The sequence below is a fragment of the Carassius carassius genome, chromosome 20 (assembly GCF_963082965.1).
Source record: "Carassius carassius chromosome 20, fCarCar2.1, whole genome shotgun sequence".
Taxonomy (NCBI): Eukaryota; Metazoa; Chordata; class Actinopteri; order Cypriniformes; family Cyprinidae; genus Carassius; species Carassius carassius.
This window is the reverse complement of record NC_081774.1, coordinates 30,822,574-30,845,242: the sequence shown is the minus strand read 5'-3', so window position 1 is coordinate 30,845,242 and position 22,669 is coordinate 30,822,574. Positions and strand designations below refer to the sequence as shown.

The 22,669-nt window shown below is 38.6% G+C and overlaps 1 protein-coding gene across 1 annotated transcript; it reads left to right on the top strand.

Annotated features, from left to right (window-relative positions):
- The first annotated feature begins 808 nt into the window (after positions 1-808).
- Positions 809-5,148, top strand: myl13 (myosin, light chain 13). Its single transcript, XM_059502511.1, has 7 exons — positions 809-987; positions 2,973-3,000; positions 3,949-4,098; positions 4,218-4,391; positions 4,658-4,735; positions 4,830-4,862; positions 5,054-5,148. Exons 1-6 carry the CDS (start codon positions 886-888, stop codon positions 4,856-4,858), a joined length of 561 nt encoding a protein of 186 aa, XP_059358494.1. The 5' UTR covers positions 809-885; the 3' UTR covers positions 4,859-4,862; positions 5,054-5,148.
- Positions 5,149-22,669: the final 17,521 nt, after the last annotated feature.

Here is a 22,669-nt window from a genome sequence, read left to right as displayed (position 1 = left end):
TTACCTTTGGCAAGACCCAGGAAATTATTTATTTATTTTCACACACTTTACCTTGGTTTTAATTAGTGTTCTGCTCCATTTACTATAGAAATTAGTTTTTTTTATTATTATTATTATTACTTTGTGATTGGCAGAAAATCCCTCAGAGCTTCTTTATCTTGTAGATGAATACTGATGGGTAATAATCTGCCACTTATAGCACCATATATTGTTTATTTACATTCAGCTATGAAATGAAATAAAAAATTAATGTTAGAGATAAAAGAATGTGTAGAACCTAATTTCATAGAAGATTTTCAGAGTTCCTTAATGAACAGAAATGTATTGGTTGTTGTTAATGTAAAGAACATTTTAATCTCATGTATATATTCTATGACATTAGGAGCCTCATACATATTTTAATGATTAGGCTTTTAAATAGAAATAGGCATGATTGAATTGAATCATTTGGAATAACACTCTGATGTTCCAATTTATCCTTGAAGAGGTTGAAGAATGGAATTGGAGGAGATGCATGGATTATAAAGAATACAAGCCTGACTCTGAATGACAGGAAGTGACCTCATGTATCTTTCACTGTAGCTGTAAAGATGACCAAAATCCAAGGTTTCTAGCTAAATGAACAAACTCTTTCGCTCCTATGGCCAGTACAGATGGCAGAGAGCGTCTGTTGTGAGAGGACAAATGTGTCTCAAATAGAAGCCATTGGCCATGTCCTTTTACGGTGTTCCTCTTTGTATTTGGCACCTTTCTGGGACAAAAGGGGGCAGGACATACCTGTCAGCCCGAGGATAAAGTGCCCTCTGGCAGCATGGAGTCCTGTACCCAGAGCGTGTCTGACCCTGTGCTGTCTCCGTCCCTCTGTGTAGCATCGTAACCATCATCATGGCCCCCAAGAAGAAGGAAGAGCCCAAACCAGCAGCTGCACCCAAGCCCCCAGAGCCAGAGCCCCCCAAGGAGCCAGAGTTTAACCCAGCTGAAGTCAAGGTACTAACATCTAAGTTGTTGAGATCCACTGCAAGAGATGGACTTAGTCAGGGACATCTGCAACCCATCAGTGGCTTGCATGCCAACGAATTGAAATAGAACTTACAATTTAAATATTGTGAACATTTTAGACTTAAAACTGTTCAGGTGCATTTCTGTCAAATTGAATATGGTGTCTAGTCTGACTAATGTCAATGTTGCCACTGGTCCGTTTGGTTTACACTGAGCAATATGTCTTCGGTTTCCCTATTAATTATGATGAAGACCAAGAGAAAAGGAAAATGTAGTTAGCTATCATTCCTGCTACTTCTGATCAAAGACTTCAAGGCACTTTCTTGCAATCGATTGGCCTCTGTTTGTTTTATTAATTCTAGATTACAAAGTTCTTTATTGGCATTGATGGTTCCATAAAGAACCTTTAAGATGCAAGGAATCTTTATATTGAATAAAAGGTTCTTTAGAATATTAAAATGTGCTTCAAGCTTTTAGCTCACTAAAAGGTTCTTTTAGCAAACAAATGTGGTTCTTTTATGGCATCACTGCAAAAACACTGTTTTAAAGAATGTATAGTATCTTGATTTCAGTCTATTATATCTACTGACAAATGTTACCTTCTCACAGACAACTGCTAGGCTCTTGTTGCTTTCATCGATGTCCATGAGCTATTTTAAGCAACTTTAGAGACACCATTTAATGTAGAGGGTGTAATGCACCCAAAAGAACAACCTGCAGAATCATTGGCTAAGCATCTACAAATGCAATCTTCCACCGTCACTGTTTGGCAGTGTGTTGTGCACATATTTTTTTAATCTGCAGAGCTCATAATTGATTTGAAAAGCTATTTACTTGAACTAAACAACTGTCAGTGTTTGTTTGGCTATTGTCTGAGAATTCTGTATTCTGTCTTTCCCAAATCCAAATGTTTTAGCAACTCGCAGAAGTTCCATGTATTTAAACGCAAAACATATAAATACAACATAATTCCCAGTGGCGTATCACTTTCAAAACCTTTACGTTTTTTTTGCAGGTCAAGAAATATTTGGATTTCCTAGTGTAATGGTGGAAAACTGACAAGAAAGCTCAAGTTTCAGAGGAGATATTTTAGTGGTCAACATTGCCACTCTACACCCCATTTCCATAGTCTAAAAATGTTGAGGTTAGGAGAGGCCATAATACACGTTCCTAACCATTGAGGTTTAGGCCACACACAATGGGATTTTGATTATGTGCTCCAGAATGGACCACCCAAACTTATGGAATTGTTCATTCGGAAGCCTTCACAGATTCACGATTTCTACAGATTTCATTGAAGACATGGCATTCAGCTAGAATAGATGCAGCATTTCTAATGAGCTCTGATTACTGAGAATCATCATTTATGGTAACTCTATAATTTCCTGCGTCCAGTGGCATTGTTTTCGTGATGTTTCAATAGGCAATATACATTAACAATATACATGAAAAATCTGCATTAACGATTCAGTATCCATGGACAAAATTTAAGGTTATGTCTTTGAAAATGTAGTTGCATTGTCATGTTGCACAGTTACAGTTTCATTATTTGGCATGTTTCCATTTCCTAAGGCCATAAAGAGCATCTTGTCAGTGACATGCATTTGTAGCCTTCAATTACTGTCAAAGTCTGCTAACCCTGACTGATAACTTTGCGCTATAATGACAAAAGTGGTATTAGGTTTACACCCACAGGGCCACATGCACCCTCTGGATCAAGGTTGCTCATAAATTCTTTTGGACAATGAGTCACAGGATTGAGTTTGTGTAACCAGAGCTGGATGAGTGTACGGACATGTGTCCGAAGGATGGGTCAGGCCCTGAAGGACAAATAGCACCTAAATATTAATATCACATTTTCAACATGCAATCCAATTGTAGTCTTGTATGTGATTTATTTAACTTCAGTGTTTTGCATGATTATTTATTATTGATTTTTTTTTTATTATTATAATTTGATTATCTCTTGGCAGGTCGAATTCACTGCTGAGCAAATTGAGGGTAAGTGATTTCAAAATTACTTTATCTTGAAAAGGAGATTTACAGCAAATAACACTGTAATTACACTGCTGATGTACAATATGATAAACAAATTAATAAATACATAAAATATGATTCAGCCTTTTTGTTATGTTATTATTTTACTTGCAGTAAAAATTCCTAAACAATTAATAAAGAAAAATTTAAATTACTAAAAAGAAACTTTTTAGATGTTAGATTTGTGCTTGATACAAGAAACAACAAAACTATTTCAGGAAATTTAATTCAGATTATTTTTTCAAAATAAGTCAATGTCATGCAATTTGCTTTTACATCATTTTCATGGTTATTTTTTAAATTGTCATAGCCAAAATAATACTATAAAACAAAAACCAATGCATAAAAATGTCTTTGCATGAGTTAGCACCGATAAATATATAATTTCAAAGCAACTTTGTAGAAAATTAATGTTTATACATTACAATTATGAGTGATATGTTATCAGAGGTGTCAAAGTAATGTCCATATGGCAGAAATATATAGTTTTAAGATTATACTAATCATGCCGTTAGTTTTGAAGAATGTTGGTAACCAAGAAGTTGCCAGTAGACATTGACTTCCACAGTATATATATATATATATATATATTTTTTTTTTTTTTCACTCAATAGCTACCGTCAACTGTTCGGTTTCCAACATTCTTCCAAATGTCCTCCTTTGTGTTGAACAGAAGAAAGAAACTCATACAGGGGTCACCACAGCAGATCATTCACATAGTTTTGATTTTGGCCAAAAGTGAGGGAATGGAATATAAAAAAGTAAAAGAAAAAAAAGACTCAACACCGTATTTCCAGGACAGAGATCTAACAGAGACTTCAAACTGTCAGTGCTCTAAAGCATGGGCATCGTAAAGGTTTAATGTCTGTTGGAGAGTGAGAAACTCAAGTCTGACTGTCTTTTTCTCTGCAGATTTCAAGGATGCGTTCCAACTGTTCGACAGGACGCCAACCAACGAGATGAAAATCACCTACGCTCAGTGTGGTGATCTGATCCGGGCTTTGGGTCAGAACCCCACCAACGCTGAAGTTATGCACGTGTTAGGCAAACCCAAAGCTGAAGGTGAGAACAGAATCCGTCCCTTGGACCTCCACGGTCCATTAATCAAAAATGAACTTACTCTCTCAAGCTGTTCAGCCCGAACATGCCACACAGATTCATCTCGCTTCTTTTGTTGGCAGAAATGCAAGTGAAGATGCTGGACTTTGAACAGTTCCTGCCCTTGCATCAACACATCTGCAAGGCCAAAGACCGCGGCACCTTTGAAGACTTCGTTGAGGGCCTGAGAGTGTTTGACAAAGAGGGCAACGGGACAGTGATGGGTGCTGAACTCAGACACGTCCTGGCTACCCTGGGTAAGCTTCAGCATCTAAAATAATGATCATAAACTAATTTAATATTCTTTTGCATTTTGCAAATTCCTGTGGTGAATTTTTGGAAGTACTTTTTTAGCATTATGATTGGGTTCTGTCACTGTAAAATCAAGAGACCATCTTAGTTTTGAATACATTAGCATCAGACTAGCAACTGACACTTTATAATCACACCGAATGGTCACAAGAAAGCAATCCAGCACACATGTAGAGCACTGTGAAACTTGTGAAACGGGTCTTCTCTGCAGGTGAGAAGATGAAGGAAGATGAGGTCGAGCAGCTGATGGCTGGACAGGAGGATGCCAACGGCTGTATAAACTACGAAGGTGAGTTTGTACACACTTTAAAAATTGTTTTTATAAACTAGATATGCATTAGCATGGAATATTGATTTTTATTTTCATTTTTTTCCCCCCGCAGCTTTTGTAAAACACATCATGGCTGGCTGAACAGGTACAACAAACCTCTCTTCTCCAACTTCGTCTTCAATGCATTATGGATTAATCTGTTTATTTATATTCTGAAATATTGTTTCAGTGTGCATTCATCACTAGGTGTTTATTTCAAATCATTTCACTTATATAAAGCACTTTGTTTCTTATTTTGATGCATGTGCACTGTACATTTTTCTTTTATTTCTTCAGATAATCAAGACAATTCAATTGAGGATACAACATAATGTCAATTTTATTCATCGTTGTGCTTTTTTAATTAAAACCAACACAGGTGTTTCCTGCCATTGGTCCAGTGTCCTCACTGTCTCCGACTCTCTCTCAAACGTTCCAACATCAAGAACTGTGTTTATGAACCACTTTGCTCTAAACATTGGCAAAGTATTAATCTTTTGTACAATCACATTTGATTTCAACTCTAGACTTGATCAAAGTTTTAAACAGTTAACCTTCATGGTCATTCCAAACAGTCAATGATGCCCGGTCAGTTTTAGAGAAATCAAAAGATATTCTCTAAAAGACATCTCAGTCTATGAAGATCACAGAAATATGTAATACAGTGTCTGATACATTTCCAAGTTTACACATTTAATTGATTCTTCGATCAAACAACAAAGATTTACAAAGTTGAATAGATTAACAAACACATCAGACAAACACTCTTTTCATTTAGATGTCCTTAAACATCTTTTCAGGGCAATATCTTAGTGAACAAAAAATGTAGCTAATGAACAATTTAGCAATGCATTGTATATCTCCTGATCACTTTGGCATTGATATCTATAAAACTCGTATCTATCCTTCCTATGAAAACCTTTGACTTCACACATAAAACCTTCTGATCGTTTACTGACACCCAAAAGATTTATGTCACTTTTTTAATGAACTGAGTGATTCCGTTTTTTTTTTTTTTTGCATTAAATCCACTACTTAGGCTAGGAAAGTTAATTTATATACCACATTTTATACACAATGGTAATTTTATTTTAAGTGCTTGACATAAAATAATAATTAAAATAATCAACAAAAAAAAATCACAATAGTAAAATTAAGGAATTTAAAAACTTTTAAAATTATTTCCAGTTTGATTTAAAATGAATTAAAACAGTTACGAATAGGAAATTATTATATATAAAATACAGTGCAACCAGTTCGGACATAGCAAGGTGCTCATTCAGATGTGACTAGTGTTTTAGCACATCTGATCTCTTCTGGGAGCTGATTCCAACAGCGGGTGGTTTATAACTAAAAGCAAACTCCCCTTGTTTTGTGTGAACCCTTGGTATTTCTAACTGACTCAATCCTAATGATCTGAGTGGTCTGTTAGGTTTATATTCAGTGAACATATCTGCAATGTCTTATAAACGAGTAAAAGGACTTTAAAATCAAACCTAAATGTAACTGGAGGCCAGTGTAAGGACTTGAGGACTGGTGTGATATGCTCAGATTTCTGGCAGCAGTGTTCTGGAAGAGCTGCAGCTGTCTAATGGTCTTCTTGTGAGAAGTTACAGTGGTAGCAAGTCTTGTCTGAAAACAAAACATTTTTTCAATGTTTTTTAGATGATAGTATGCTGATTTATTTTGTGTTCCAGGCAGATTTTTGAGCCCGTAAGTCATGACTTCAAACCACGACTCACGACTTTGTAGCATTCCAGGCAAGTCAAGCAAAACTGCCTGAGTGCAAGGAATCGTGGTAGCTAGATTTTTAATTTGATTGCAACGTTGTATTGTCCTAAAGTCTATTTATCACCATGTACCATTTGCATAAACGTCATATGTGACGTCAGAGCGTGGAACTGGGAGTACATCGACCTAGTACGAGTTCACGGATGGGAAGTCATGGGTCTGAGTGCTGTTCTGGTGCACTTTCACTGGAAGAAGGTTGGAAAAACACGGGTTACGGGTTGCCTGGAATGAGGCAAGAGTTACTACTTTGACATGACTACTGAAACTAAGGTCTGTCTCCAGAATCTCCAGAATCACACCAAGATTCCTGACTTGATTTTTAGTTGTTAGACCCCTGGAGTCAAGGTATGCATTCACCTTGAGAACTCATTTTTGTTTCCAAATGCAATGACTTCAGTTTTCTCCTTGTTTAACTTAAGAATGTTTTGGTACACATACCCCGCACACACTGTTTATTAGTTTGGAAGCATTGTGCTGTACACAGTAATGTATGAAGCTCATTTGAATGAGAAAGAGAATGAGAGAGTCTGTATTGTCTAATATAGCCACTAGATGGCAGACATGCAACATATACAAATTAGACTCAAGAAATGCAGGTTTCATTAAATGATTTTTGCAAAAGAAAAGAAAATGCTTAACACAAGACATCCGTGAAAACAGAATTGTATGTACCATTCGGAACTTCAAATATGTTTAACATTAATTTAAATTGTATTGTCAGAAAAAAAATGTAATTGTCAAATACTCAACTTGAAACGTGATTTCCCCAGCATTAAGTAATAAAAGTAATGGTGGCCCCCAGATACATTTCCCCATGGTTATACCTTTTTATGCATTCAAAATCAAGTTGAAATAAAACAAGATCATAGAATAAAACAACCATAGAAGATTGATCATAATAGATTAACGCTCACGATTACATCCTTTATGGGTCAGAAATGGGTCAGGGTTTGAGCAACGACTGCCTGGTGTTCAGCTTTTACAGATTTTACAGCTAGAATCCACTGCCAAGATGCTCTGGAAAGGACTAACAATGTGCTTTTACAAACAGTGACAAACATCAAAATGTAGATGTGTAAGCATTAGTGAGTTCTGTGTAAGAGAGCTGTGTTGAATCAAACACAGAAAAGTGTGCTGTCCTTCTGACTCATTCCTGCGATTTCACAGCATAGTTTCCATTATGTCAGACCTCAGGCTGCTCCTCTGTGATCAAGGGCACTAGCATTTTCACTCAAAGTCAGCACATCATGTTCAAAGCACATGGAAGTGTCCTTCACGCTCTGGTCTTTCGGCTGATAGCCAGTCTAATAAGGCATATGAACATGCTATTAAATGAACAAAGGACTGGATTTGTAACTTGTTGTTGCAGTTAAAACAATGTGGCAATGCTTGTGGACTGTGTATTTGAGGCCTACAGCTTGGGCATTATTAGCAGCACAGATTTATACCACAGTTTTCAATTCTCTGCTTTAGTAGATATAAAAGCATGTCTAAAATGCAGTCTGGCTTTTAGCCCTTATTTCCTTTTGTGTGTTTGTCAGTGGAAGATGTGCATCAGGGAAAAACAGATCATGTACAGACAAACTGTATGTGTTTCCAGGTAACATATTTAAAAATGTACCATTTTGACTCATAATTTCAATGACAGGCCTTGTCTGGTCAACTAAATTTTCTTGATCAGTTTCACCTCAAATTGCAAAATTTATTTGAATTAAAATCATAAAAACAATGCAAACAATATAAATGTACCTAACATTGTTTACAGGCAATTAATATACTCCTTGACAATAGGTCACTGGAAATCAAATACAGTGTTCAAAATGTCCACTGCAGGAAAGGGCCATGATGCTGGTCACATGGTTTTAATTTTTGTAGACATGAGTAAAACAAAATATTTTTAATTCAAAATCAATTAAATTTAAAAAATCTATTTTTCTGAAGTATTTTGATTTGAAGAAACAACTTTAATATAGATCATCTTAACATTTTTATTCAATATTTAAAACTCAATGCAAAAAAGCAGACTTTGCAATAACTAATCTCAAGTCATTTTAAGGCAAATTCAAGTAAACTGAAATACAGTGTGTGCAAAACACATGTATACATTCACTTAATTAGTAAAAAAATGACATTTCTGAAGACAATTGTTAGAAAAAAATGTAACTATCGCCAGTGGGCAGGAAATGAAGACTAAATTATTAAAAGTAACTCATAACAAAACGATTGTCTGCATTGTCTGCATCTGGATGATTGTCTGCATTTATATATATATATATATATATTGTGGCAGGGGGGGGGCGTGGTTTAGCGAAGTCTGCAGCGGGAGAGAGAATCAGGAGACGAACGGTAAGTGAGTGGTTTGGGCGGAAACGTTCAACACCTGTCTCTTGTTTCAGTAATTGGCATGGAGAGAGTATAAAACGCCAGGAGAGACAGAAGCAGTCGAGAGAGAGACAGACTACTGACCATCGGAAGGAGTTAACCGGAAGTGTTTGCCGATAAAAGTCTGCGATTGTCAGAATAAAAGTCACCATTGTTGTTTATAACAATTACTTTATTTATTTTATTAAAAACGTTGTCAGCAGTCCATCCGACCCCTTGTCCTCTTCCTTTCCTCCTATGAACTCACTACACTGGTGCCGAAACCCGGGAAAAGAAGAAGGAGTGTCGCCGCCATGCAGAGCTCGTCCTCCACGCCATTTGCGGAAGTCATCTCATCCCTCGCGGCCCTGCACCAAGAGCAACATCAGGCCCTGCTGGACTTGAGAGCTGATCAGGAGCGACGGTTCCTCGCCATCCTACAAGTCCAGCAGGAGGGCCGCGAGAGGTTCCGGAGCTGGATCGATCGGGAGGTTCGCGCCGAGGCCACGGGACCGCCCGCGGTTCCCATTCATCTACCCCTCCACAAAATGGGACCGCAGGACGACCCGGAAGTGTTCCTGGAACTTTTTGAGAAGTCAAAAAGTCCCCAAAAGCGCCTTTGCGCCCCCTTCCCTTAATGAAGGTCCCCTTTGAGAGAATTGGTGTGGACCTCATCGGGCCATTAGAGCGATCTGCACGGGGACATTGCTTTGCATTAGTCATAGTTGACTATGCAACACGATATCCTGAAGCAGTGGCCCTCCGAAACTTTTCCGCTAAGAGTGTTGCAGATGCCCTGTTTCGTCTAATCTCCCGGGTGGGGGTTCCGAAAGAGATCCTCACCGATCAGGGCACGGCGTTTATGTCACGTACGCTACGCGAACTGTACGGATTATTGGGCATTAAATCGATTCGAACTAGCGTCAATCACCCACAAACCGATGGCCTGGTCGAACGATTTAATCACACACTTAAATCCATGATCCGGAAATTCGTTCAAGAAGATGCCAAGAATTGGGATAAGTGGCTAGAGCCCTTGTTATTCGCTGTGCGAGAGGTCCCACAAGCATCCACGGGGTTTTCCCACTTTGAGCTTCTCTACGGACGCCAGCCTCGAGGGGTGCTGGATGTTCTGAGAGAAACTTGGGAGGAGGGGCCATCTCAGGGCAAAAACGAAATTCACTGATCTAACGAAATTACAGGCGGAGTTTGCCGACGTGTTCTCGCCCCTACCGGGCCATACCAACCTCATTCAGCACCATATCGAGACTGAGCCGGGCGTGGTAGTTCGCAGCCGGCCGTATCGCTTACCTGAGCACAAGAAAAAGGTAGTTCAGGCTGAATTAGGCGCAATGCTCGATATGGGGGTAATAGAAGAATCCAATAGTAACTGGGCCAGCCCGATAGTTTTAGTTCCGAAAACGGACGGCTCAGTCCGGTTCTGTGTGGATTACTGCAAGGTGAATGCTGTGTCGAAGTTCGACGCGTATCCAATGCCGCGGGTTGACGAGTTGCTTGATCGGCTAGGCTCGGTCGGGCGGTCGGGGTATGTGGCAGGGGGGCGTGGTTTAGCGAAGTCTGCAGCGGGAGAGAGAATCAGGAGACGAACGGTAAGTGAGTGGTTTGGGCGGAAACGATCAACACCTGTCTCTTGTTTCAGTAATTAGCGTGGAGAGAGTATAAAACGCCAGGAGAGACAGAAGCAGTCGAGAGAGAGACGGACTGCTGACCAGGGGCGGACTGGCCATCGGGAGCACCGGGACATTTCCCGGTGGCCTGACGGTCATTCTGGCCTGCCGGCTGCCACTGTGCAGTCGATCAGGCTGAGGTGCAATAGGCTGGTATGCAACTGAGAATTAATTGACGGTCTTATGAATCTATGAATCAGTAGATCGCGGAGTGAAAATGACACCACCACTTGACCAAACATCAGCGAAGCACTGCCTAATTGGCAGGCTTTATCTTAGAAAATCACGCAAAAAAATGGAGCGTAAACTCAAAGGAGGAGGAGACGCAACGTATAAAAAGAAGAAAAGCCCTGGTCACAGACGCAGCAAGTTCCTGCAAAATCCCAGCCATGTTCACCAGTAAGGGAGCAGGTCGGTCAGAATTACATTTATATTTACTATGGTTCACTGAAAACCCACGCGCTGGGACCGCTGTTCAATTTAAATCTTACAAAGCATCTGTAATATGGTTTACTTTAAAAAACACGTAAAACAAACAGAGTTCAAAGAATATATGTTTCTGTTGATGCATGCGCATTCTGGATTCCCAGACATTACAACAGCGATGAGAAAAACCTCTACAATTCATTCACTCTTGATCAATACTAATACGAACACTGTGTCACTGTGCATTCTCTTAAAGTGACAGTCTTTATATTAATCGAACAGCAACAACAAAGAAATCACTCACTGCTCTTGATTAAAAAGTTTTTTTACTTTAATAAAGAATAATATTTGATTTATAGCCCAAAATGCAATGCTGTTTTACATTTGATTACTTTATTTAATTTCTGTACTTAAAAACTAATGCAAGACCTACCTAAAAAACCCATAAACATAGCACATACAACGGTACCGAAACCGTGACTCTAAAACCGTGACACAAACCGAACTGTGAAAAAGTTGAACTGCTCCACCCTAATATTTACATAATCATTTGGCAGACGGACACTTTCATTCAAAGCGACTTACAATAGATCAAATCTATGTATATATATATATATATTTACAAATGTATATAATGATATATGTTTCAAAAGAGCATCTTAATGACAAACTAGCACACTCTTTTACATATGAAGATACAGTATTTTTTTAGTGCCAAAAAAAATTAATTGACCAGAATTTGATTTTCCATTTCTAGCCTACAATATGTAGCCTAGTGTACAATGTGTATTAATTTATTTTGAAGGTGATGAAGGAAGCCACAGTAGCACTAGTGCTGCTCCTGCTTCTGCTGTTGAACAAGAGAGGGTGGACAGTTCAGCTTTTGAGTCAGAGCAGGAACCTTCAGCTAAAGTTTAAGCTATTAGCAAAACTAAACATGGCTATGGCTATTTTTTTTTTTTTACGCACATAAAAATATGTGCTTTTATGATTTATAAGGTCATCAGTAGTAGGCCTGTGATCATTGGGACATACAATTGATGGCTGCATAATTAATATAGATTATTGAAAGTGCTTATTTCATATTGCAGAGAAACTCAATGTGCAGAGTGAGAGAGAGGGGGATTAAGGGAAAGATGATAGAGACAGTGAATGCCTTAATACTTCTTGACACTTCATTTGATTATTTTGCCCGTCCACAGTCTAAGGTTTTTGATTTATTTTTTTTAAGTATAACCCAATTAAAACAACTGAAAGAGCCAAAGAATTTAGCAGTCTGGTGGACACATGAATTGGGTGGTGGTGACTGCAGCAACAGAGGTGGCCTGGGGTGGAGTCAAATTCCCGGCCTGATTTACTGTCCCAGTCCGCCACTGCTGCTGACCATTGGAAGGAGTTAACCGGAAGTGTTTACCGATAAAAGTCTGTGAGTGTCAAAATAAAAGTCACCATTGGTGTTTATAACAATTACTTTATTTATTTTATTAAAAACGTTGTCAGCAGTCCATCTGACCCCTTGTCCTCTTCCTTTCCTCCTACGAACTCACTACATATATATATATATAATGACAGTTACAGGTAAATTAGTTCCACCAAAAAGTGAAAATTCTGTTGTCTTTTACTCATCTTCACGTCATGTTCATACTCTGTGCACTAAAATTCATCATGCCAAGTTTGACATCCAAGACACCAAATCTTATAACGAAACATGTCAAAATGTGAATATGTTGAAGTACATGTGATTGGATTAGAGAGATTATCTGTCTGCTTGCTGAAGTGTAAAAAACAAATCATAAATAAGCATAAAGGGACATTTGGGATTTTAGTCTATATGAGACTAAGCCTGTCTCTGTCTGTCATATTAACAAAACTGTACCCAGATGTCATTGATGTCATTGAGCTTTTGCTCTGCACTGCAGTCTGGGTCTCTTCAGTTAATCCACTAGAGTTTTTAATCTGTCCAGTTGGGTTTTTTCAGTATGTTTGGGTCACTGGGGATGAGTCTTTCTCCAGGCAATGCCGTGGGATTCTGCTACTAAAATAGCTTCAAACTCCAGGTGATACTGCTTACACACTCTCCAAAGAATGCTGCACAGGTGCATCTCAATAAATTATAATGTTGTGGAAAAGTTCATTTATTTCAGTAATTCAACTCAAATTGTGAAACTTGTGTATTAAATAAATTCAATGCACACAGACTGAGGTAGTTTAAGTCTTTGTTTATTTTAATTGTGATTATTTTGGCTCACATTTAACAAAAACCCACCAATTCACTATCTCAACAGATTAGAATACTTCATAAGACCAATAAAAAAATATATATTTATAAAACATTTTGTGAATTGTTGGCCTTCTGGAAAGTATGTTCATTTACTGTACATGTTCTCAATACTTGGTAGGGGTTCTTTTACTGTAATTACTGCTTTAATTCGGCGAGGCATGGAGGTGATCAGTTTGTGGCTCTGCTGAGGTGGTGTGGAAGCCCAGGTTTCTTTGACAGTAGCCTTCAGCTCATCTGCATTTTCTGGTCTCTTGTTTCTCATTTTCCTCTTGACAATAGCCCATAGATTCTCTCTGTGGTTCAGGTCTGGTGAGTTTGCTGGCCAGTCATTTAAACAACTTTTGGTGCTTTTGGCAGTGTGGGCAGGTGCCAAATCCTGCTGGAAAATGAAATCAGCATCTTCTGAAAGCTGGTCAGCAGAAGGAAGCATGAAGTGCTCCAAGCACCAACACCAGCAGATGACATTTTCATCACCGACTGTGGAAACTTAACACTGGACTTCAAGCAACTTGTGCTATGAGCTTCTCCACCCTTCCTCCAGACTTCCAAATGAAATACAAAACGTGCTCTCCTCTGAAAAGAGGTGCAGGTGTCACCTCATCTAGGAATTACATAACTTGACACTCCAGGTATACATAAGTGCCTAGCATCTGGATGAGATGTGTTTGTTATTTTATTAAATGTATTTTTACAAGCCTGTATTAATATCAATGTTGATACTGTTCAACTATCGTTGGAAGTGACACTGAAGGTCTGGAATTCACTGAAGCTTTCATTGGCCAAGGCCTGCCCATGAGGCCGTTTGACAAACATGTCAAACAACCAATCACAGTTTGTTTCGTTCATCGTCACATTTTGAGGCGTAGAAATGTCGCTGCAATAACAGACCGATGTGTAAAACTCTCAGACGTATTTTAAAGATTCTATGCAGCAAAATGTAAATATTTGACATACTTTTGAAAATCCAGTGTTTAGTTGATCCTGATAAGCGCTTGTCATCACAGTTGTAAACACGGTGGCTTTTCTTCTTTAAAGAATGTTAAAGAACACGACACACGTCTCGTGGAAATCCTGTAGAAGTCAACCAATCCAATGATGACTTCGACACTCCTGAAGTGTTTCCACTTTTGTGTCCCATATGCACCAGATAATATATATTTTTTCCCTTACCAAATGTCATATCTTGTCAGCAATACCCTGTCCATGGACTTTGGAGCGTCCATTTACACTAACTTCGCCCACCAAACGTAGATTGCAAAAGACGAGATTACAATAGACAATCCCTGACCCTCAGTTCCAGTGGAGCAGAAGATAAACTTTGTGTCATACATATTTTGGCGTGATTGACCCTGGTTCCAATCCGCCTTTTGGTAATTTTTTTTCTACCTTTTCAAATCACATCAGAAAAGCATTTATTTTCAATGAAAATGAAGTAAATAATCAAAAAGTTGAAAATAAAGTACTGGGTAGTGTAAGGGTAGGTGTAGGGGGGGCTTTATTGTCCCAATAAGGTGGCATCCATTTAATAAATAAATAGAATGACACTAAAGAGGTGAGACTTTGTGTAGATTTGAGAGAAGTGAACTAAGCAGTGGTAAGAGGAAGACACCGGTACCAACAAATAGACAGTATACTGCAAGTGATGCAGGGAGCAAAGGTGTTTGCAAAACTGGATGCCCACAAAGGCTTTTGGTAAATCGGTCTAGCACCTGAATCCAGACAAATTACACACAGAGGATGCTATTGTTTTAAGAAGGTTCCATTCCGATTTTCTAGTGCTCCTGAAGCATAACAGAAAAGCATGGATTCTATGTTATGGGATGCCAGGTGTGGTGTGCTTCATGGATTACATGGCCATATTTGCTGAAAAGGAAAAAGAGCTGGAACAAAGACTGCAAAGTGTTTTTCAGAGATTTCAAGAAAAGAGACTGACATTGAACAAGGAAAAAAAATACTGGAAATAAGCTGATTGAGATTTTAGTTCATGTTCATGAGAGACAGCGGGAGGTTGCCACTCGGTTGCAACCCCAAAATGTTCCAATTTTATGCTCCAATGTTTGTAATCAGTGATTTAAGTCCAGTCGTACTTGGAGCAGTTTTGCTTCAGACCCAAGAAGAAACCTGTGGCATATAAGCCACACTTTGACACAAACAGAATGGCTCAGATAGAATGGGAAGCCCAAGGGTGCGTATGGGAGGTATAACACTTCAGAGCATATTTGTGAGGAGGCAGATTTACCCTTTAAAAAGATCACTGGCCTCTCATTTATATGCTCAATCCAGAGAAGTCTAAGCTCTTGCCTCCAAGAATACAAAGACACAGACTGAGACTGTGTCAATATGAATACAAGATTTAACACATTGCAGGTAAAGCCAATGTTGAAGATTCACTTTCCAGACTTCCGTTACCAGAGACGGAGGACAACAGTTATGTGGACATGTATACTGTATGGACAGGGTGCTACTGTAAATATGATGGATGTTCAAACTTTGACTCTTGAGGAACTTAAAAGTGTGGAGAAAATAATGGAGACAGAACAGTGGCCTGCTGTTTTTTTTTTTTTTTTTTTGGCAGTGGCAAAGCACTTTTTGAGAAGAAAATTGTATTGGGCTAATATTGACATGGATGTTGAAAGAATGATAAAAAATTGTAATGTGTGTGTTCTGAAACAACCGTTGCATTGAGATAAACCTCTACATCTGTTAATCTGTTAGAGCATCTACTTAGGCCTTGGTCCAAGCTAGGTTTTGATTTGGTGAGTCCTATTGAGAATGTCTATATACTCACAGTTATAGACTACTACTCATCATACCCTGAAGCAATAGTTATAGATGACAAAACTTCTGAGACTGTTACCAATGAAATTATGAAAATCTTCGCCTGATTCGGGTATCCCTTGGAGGTAGTGACTGATAATGGCAAGCAGTTTGTAAGAAAAGTCTTTGAGGCATTCCTGAAAACTAGTGAAGTTAAGAACATCAAAGCTTCACCTTACTATTAGTGTTGTTTTTGGTGGCCTGTTTTGATTTTAGTTTTAGTCTAGTCTTTGTGTGAAGCTGTTGTTTTAGTTTTTATTAGTTTTAGTCACGTTCATACTCTTTTAAGTCTAGTCAAGTTTCAGTGACCTAAAAGTCTGAGCATTTTAGTCTTATTTTAGTCAGAATTATCTATGATTATCTATTTTTAGTCAATTAAAATTATATAGACTCTTATTTAGACTCTAAATATTATAGAATTATATAGACGCTAAATATACTTATTTAGACTCTTTTTAGTAATGAAATTCTATTTAACCCAGTCAATATTGTACAAGTAACCTAGTAGTATAGATGAAACCACATTTTTATTTTAGCCAAACCCATTTCAAACAAAGTTTTCTTCTTATATTATTATTACCTAATAGACTCAAGAATACATCTATCCCAGACACGGAAGACGCTCTGATTTGAATTTATAACATTTATTTTACCAACCAAACATGTTAGAAGTACACACATCGGTTTCACTGTGTCACTTTTAACTTTGTTAATAGACTATAGACTGTATAAAAACTGAGTGAGACACAGGAAACAGAAATACTAAAGAAAAATTATAATAACGCGACTAAACGAGACGAAATAATGGCATAACATTTCGTTTCGTCTCGTTTTTGTCAACAAAAATGAAAAGACATTTTAGCATAGTTTTTATTTTGTAAATCACATTTTGTCTCAACAATATTGCATTATACATTTAATTATAGTCATTGTCACATGCCCAGCATTTAAGTTGCGTCTCGTCTTGTTTTTGTCACGTAATAAAGGGTCGTTGACGACAATATTTAGTCATAATTTTCGTTGACGAAAGCAACACTACTTACTATCCCAAAAGTAATGTTAAAATAGAAAGATTTAATCGCTGTCTGCAGAACGCTTCAAAGCAGATAAAAGTTAAGGAAGGAATTGGAAAGAGGATCTGTCAAAGATTCTTTTGGCCTAACGATCTACATATTCAATTCTATATTTTTAAGACATTTTGCTTATATAATAACCAGTTCTCACAAGTGTTTTAGGAATGATACAGTATTGTCTGTTTAGAGGCATTAAAAATGGATCTCCTGAATACTGCACTGATCCATCAGTCTGGTGCAATCAGGAACTAATGTTGGCTAATGACTACATGAATGAAGTGTCATGAGACAAGAAAGGCTCCTTCTGAGTTTTTGTAATGTTTTATATTTAATCAGAGCAATAACACTGATTATAACATCTATGTACATTGATTACATCCTCATACTTTTATTTCATACTTTTAAGGCATTTTGACTTTTTTCATTAAATTACCAAAAATAGATTGTATACAAAGTTTCATGGCAGAAAATCACACAAATAAACAAATATAAAACATGGTATTAAAACACTCTACAAAACTAATTTCAAATGAAATGAAATACTAAAATTTATTTTTTTTCTTTGGCAAATATACAGTATTATTCATGAGAAGAAAGGTTCACCCTCTATTATCTATATACAACTCAACTGACCAACTAGTTTTGGCAAATTTTTATTCAAAGGTATGAAAATCACGTATCAATGTACACTGTCTATAAACAATTGGATTAACACCATTACTTTAATCATATTAATGACCTTAATAACACTTGTCTAAATCAAGCTTCACACAGTTTGAAGAATCAATTCCTTTGAAAATGGAATTTCTTTCCTCATATAAATTCTATTTACATGTATGAAATATATATTACACACACACACACATACAACGGCCACGTGACTATATCAATATATTATGAGTTATGTGTGTCTTTATGGAAGTATTATTCTTTGTATTATTTTAAAAGAGACAAATAATGTGGATTTAATTGGAGAGCAATACATTAAGGCCCAATCCCAATTCTACCCCTTAGCCCTTCCCCTTTCCCCTTTCCCCTACCCCTCTGTTTCGCGCGTTCATGTGAAGGGGTAAGGGGAAAGGCCAGACTGCTTTCATGACATAAAATAGAATTGGGTCATGTCTTGCAACTAGACAATGTGTTGTCAATATCATTAGGACTTAAGGAAAAATTATCCTTAAGAATTTTGCAGATCACAGATTTCTTTGAAAAACATTTATTTTACTACCAGTCAATGTATTAAACCATTTAGACAGATTTTAACCTTTTGAGTGGTACAGTGCCACATATGGGATTCTTATTTCCGTGCCCCTGAGAGTATGGTCCCACGTATGGGATTTTGAACGTCCGGTGACGTCACATAACTGCCAAATTCACACTGCGTTTTCGAGCGTTGGATGGCGCTGAGCCAGAGACCGATGTGCACTGCTCTTGTCATATTATAACAACTATGCAGTGTTATTAACCACATAATGCATATTTTAGGTTTCATACATTTAAATACACATAAATACTAGTAAAACAATACATTTAGAGTTTGAAAAATACACGCATGTCTATGGAAGCAACAATAACAATCAATTCAAATTTAATTTGCAGATGTTTTCTATTCATATCAGATACACATAGTGTAAGTAACCAAAAAGTTCACGCTATTCTTCACCCAGTTCACTGGCTACTTATTATTTGTATTTCAGGAGAGATTGGTGAATCCACGTGCTGTAAATCCGACTGACAGGACTCTCTTAACTGCAGCGCGAACAAACATGGCGGCGCCAATCTCACATTACAGATCACGATCAAGATCATTTAGGAAGGTTTTTAAATGACAAAACACACTCATTTACAGATATTTATGAATCGGAATATCAGATTGTTCATGACGCGGTATGCAAGTTTCTTAATATTTTAAATAAAAAAGGAAAAACTAAATAAAAGAGATCCATTAGTCATACAGTGTTATTGTAGACGTGGTGTGTCACGTGACAACAAGCCTGAAGAGTCGCCATGGAAACAGTAAGGGGAACGTTCTAAAATAACGGTCGTCTTAAAAAAACTCTCTCTGGGGGGACCGCTGGAATATTTTAAACTCACCACTGAAAAGGCTAAAGGGGTCATATGACATTGCTAAAAAAATAACATTATTTTGTGTACAGTGTTCTACACCAAAGGGAGCCACATGATAACTAATACTTTTGGGTCTCAACGATGAAAGGGGTCATATGATGCGATTTAAAATTTTCCTTTCTCTTTGGAGTGTTACAAGTGAAATAACATTATTTTGTGTACAGTTTAAGGTGAAAAAACATTATTTTCCAAATACTGTAATGTACATTATTATTGCACACATCTGAATATTTGTATTAAACTGTTCCGAAACAGTGTTGAACCACTGATTTCTAGTTTTGTCCTCTTTTGGAAGGCCAAACAAAGTCGCTTCGCTTTCACAATGAAACACGCAGCATCTATACAACATGGCCGTGGCGGCAACATGGAGAATAAAAGTTACGCCGTTTTTTGTGTGTGTGTGAACATTTGGGCAGTGCTATGCAAAACTTCCCACATCATAACATAGACATGTGGGGGGTTTTAGGTAGGAGTGGTTTACTCTTAACTTTTATAAATAATATGGATTTGAGACTTTAGTCTTTGCAACTTTACAGATCTTCTTTATAAACCAAGAGCTTGTAACAATCCAAAGAGAAAGGAAAAATTTAAATTGCATCATATGACCCCTTTAATCTTTGAGACCTAAAAGTATTAGTTATCATGTGGCTCCCTTTGGTGGAGAACATTAGTATATTTTGGACTTCATTCCCATTGGTATAACGTCTAAGTTACGTATTTAACCCTTGTTCCATGAAGGAGGGAACGGAGACCTTACGTCACAAAGAAACTGATAAATGGGGTCTCGCCCCAGTCACCTTCGAGTGGTAACAAAACGAGTGAATGGTACACAGTGTACCTTGGTCAGCGGGGTTTGCATTGCGAGCTCCGCCCCACTGTGTGGGTATATAAGGAGCAGCAAGAGGCAGCCTGCTAGCATACGTCCAGCTGGAATATGCTACCCAGTGCATTCTGTGTCTAGGCCCTCACTTGTGCTGGCCTCCTCCGGGGCAGCACTTGCAAGTTCACCACCTGCTCTCTAAAATGAGTGGTGGGAACTTTGGGCACGTATCCAGGCCGGGGTCTCAAGATAACGTGAGAGTCGTCTAGCCCGAATTCCAGGCACACTTTGTCAACTCAAAATGCCTGCGAGGTCCCCAACCCTCTTAACCGAAGCTAAAGCTGTCAGGAGTGCAGTCTTTAATGATAAAAACATCAGCTCTACTGAGAGTAAGGGTTCGAAGGAAGCCCTCTGCAGTGCCGATAGAACCACTGCGAGGTCCCAAGAGGGAACTTGATGAGGGCGAGGCGGATTGAGCTTTCTGGCCCCTCTCAGGAACCTGATGATCATATCATGCTTCCCAAGAAACTTACCGTCAACAGGGTCATGGTGAGCTGAAATGGTGGCAAAATGGAGACAGCCTTCGTTCCAACCCTTCCTGAAGAAAGGAAAGCACTGACCCTATCAGGCATCTCCAGGGGTCTTCGCGATGTGACGAACACCAAGCGGTGAAGAAGTTCCACTTTCAAAGCATAGGTGTGTCCGGTAGACAAGGCCCTAGACGAAGTGATGGTAGCTACCACGTGAGGTGGCAAGGTACCTAAACCTTCCGTGACCCATCCAGAACCCACACATGTAGGTTCCAATGATCGGGACGTGGGTGCCAGTAGGTGCCCCGTCTTTGAGAAAGAAGTTAGAGTCCTCCCTGATCTTGATTGCACGATTGAGCCTGCCCGGGATGTGAATGGCATGAAGCAACCTCAGATGCTTCTGACTCCACAAGAGGAGGTGGCGAGCGAGTTGCAACACGCAACAAGAGTGTAGACTGCCCTGATGGTTGATGTACGCTACAGACCAGTACGTGCTTGTGCCTTAGCAGGGTCTTGAAGCGGTGCAGAGCAAGCTGTACTGCTAGCACTCGAGGCAATTGACATGCCACGCAGCATGTCTGTTGCACATGGCACCCCAACCCGTGGCTGAAGCATCTGTTGACACAAGAACATGCCTGGACACTGGTTCTAGGGGAACACCAGCCAGTAGAAACGAAAGGTCCCACCACGGAGTGAGGTTCAGCAGCAGGTTGGAGTGATGATCACCTGGAATGTGCCCTGTTGCCATGGCCATCTCGGGACGTGAAGCCAGTGCTGAAGCGGTCTCAAATGTAGCAACCCGAGCAGTATGAATGCTGCTGAGGATGCCATATGCCCCAGGAGCCTCTGAAATAGTTTCAGTGGAATCGTCCTCTTGCCTTAGAATTGACTCGGGCTATTCAGCAGTCACTGCGCGTGCTCACTCGTAGGCTGCGTGAACATGGCGATCGAGTCTATATCCATACAGAGAAAAGAGATCCTCTGCAAAAGGGAGAGTTTGCTCTTTTCCCAGTTGACCCGAAGACCCAGACGGGCGAGGTGTCTGAGCACCCGATCCCTGTGCTCGCACAACCGTGCTTGAGAGTGAGCTAGAATCAGCCATACATAACACATAAAATCTATGCACATAACCTCAACGTTTTCACAAATTCACGTTTTCGTAGTTTACATAGAAACAGTTTGTATTGTTTTCAAAAACCATGGTTAATTTTTGTATGGGAAGTTTTTACTTTTTCAACAGCATGAACTTGGTAAAAATTACCTCACCCGGTAATGCCGAAGGTGAAAAAAATTCCAGAAATGTTGAGAAAAGGGGTGATTGAAATACATCAGTGTGGAAAATCTGCTGGTCTCAGAACCACAGCCCTTATCTCCCAATGAAAAAATAAATACATAAATAAATAAACAAATAAATAAATAAATAAATTCAGCACAGTAGCAAACCTATACTAATAAAAAACACAATATTAATAAATAAATAAAGTTTTATAAGAAAAATAAATAAATACAGTTTACAGACTGCCTAGCTTGGGGCCACAGGACATTGTTGGGTGGTCCAGCTTGCCAGTTTTGAGTTGGTAGTGAAACCCAAGGCTAGACAATATTCTGCTTGCACTAGTCCAGATAATGGCAGTGAAAGGCGACCACATTCAAGCTTTAAAAAGTTGCAAAAGTATCACAGAATGTTCCCATACGGCTCATGCTATATATACTGTATGTTCAAAGTGTTCTAAATGCGAAGTAAAGAAAGAAAAATGCTAAGTTTTGTAAAAGATTTGTCTTCAGCTGCTTCTCTCCTGTACATGGTTGCATAATGTTCCTAATTTTAAGATCACTGATGAGAGTTTTATTCAAAACAATGTGCCAGTTTCCGATGGTTTGTCTAGCTTCAAAGTTATAGGATACCATGGAGCACTGCCCTTTGCAAGTGTTAAAAGAATGCTGTCCAGAGTGAGATGCCATTTGCATTGGTTTTGAATAAAGGAAGTTGTATGAGAGC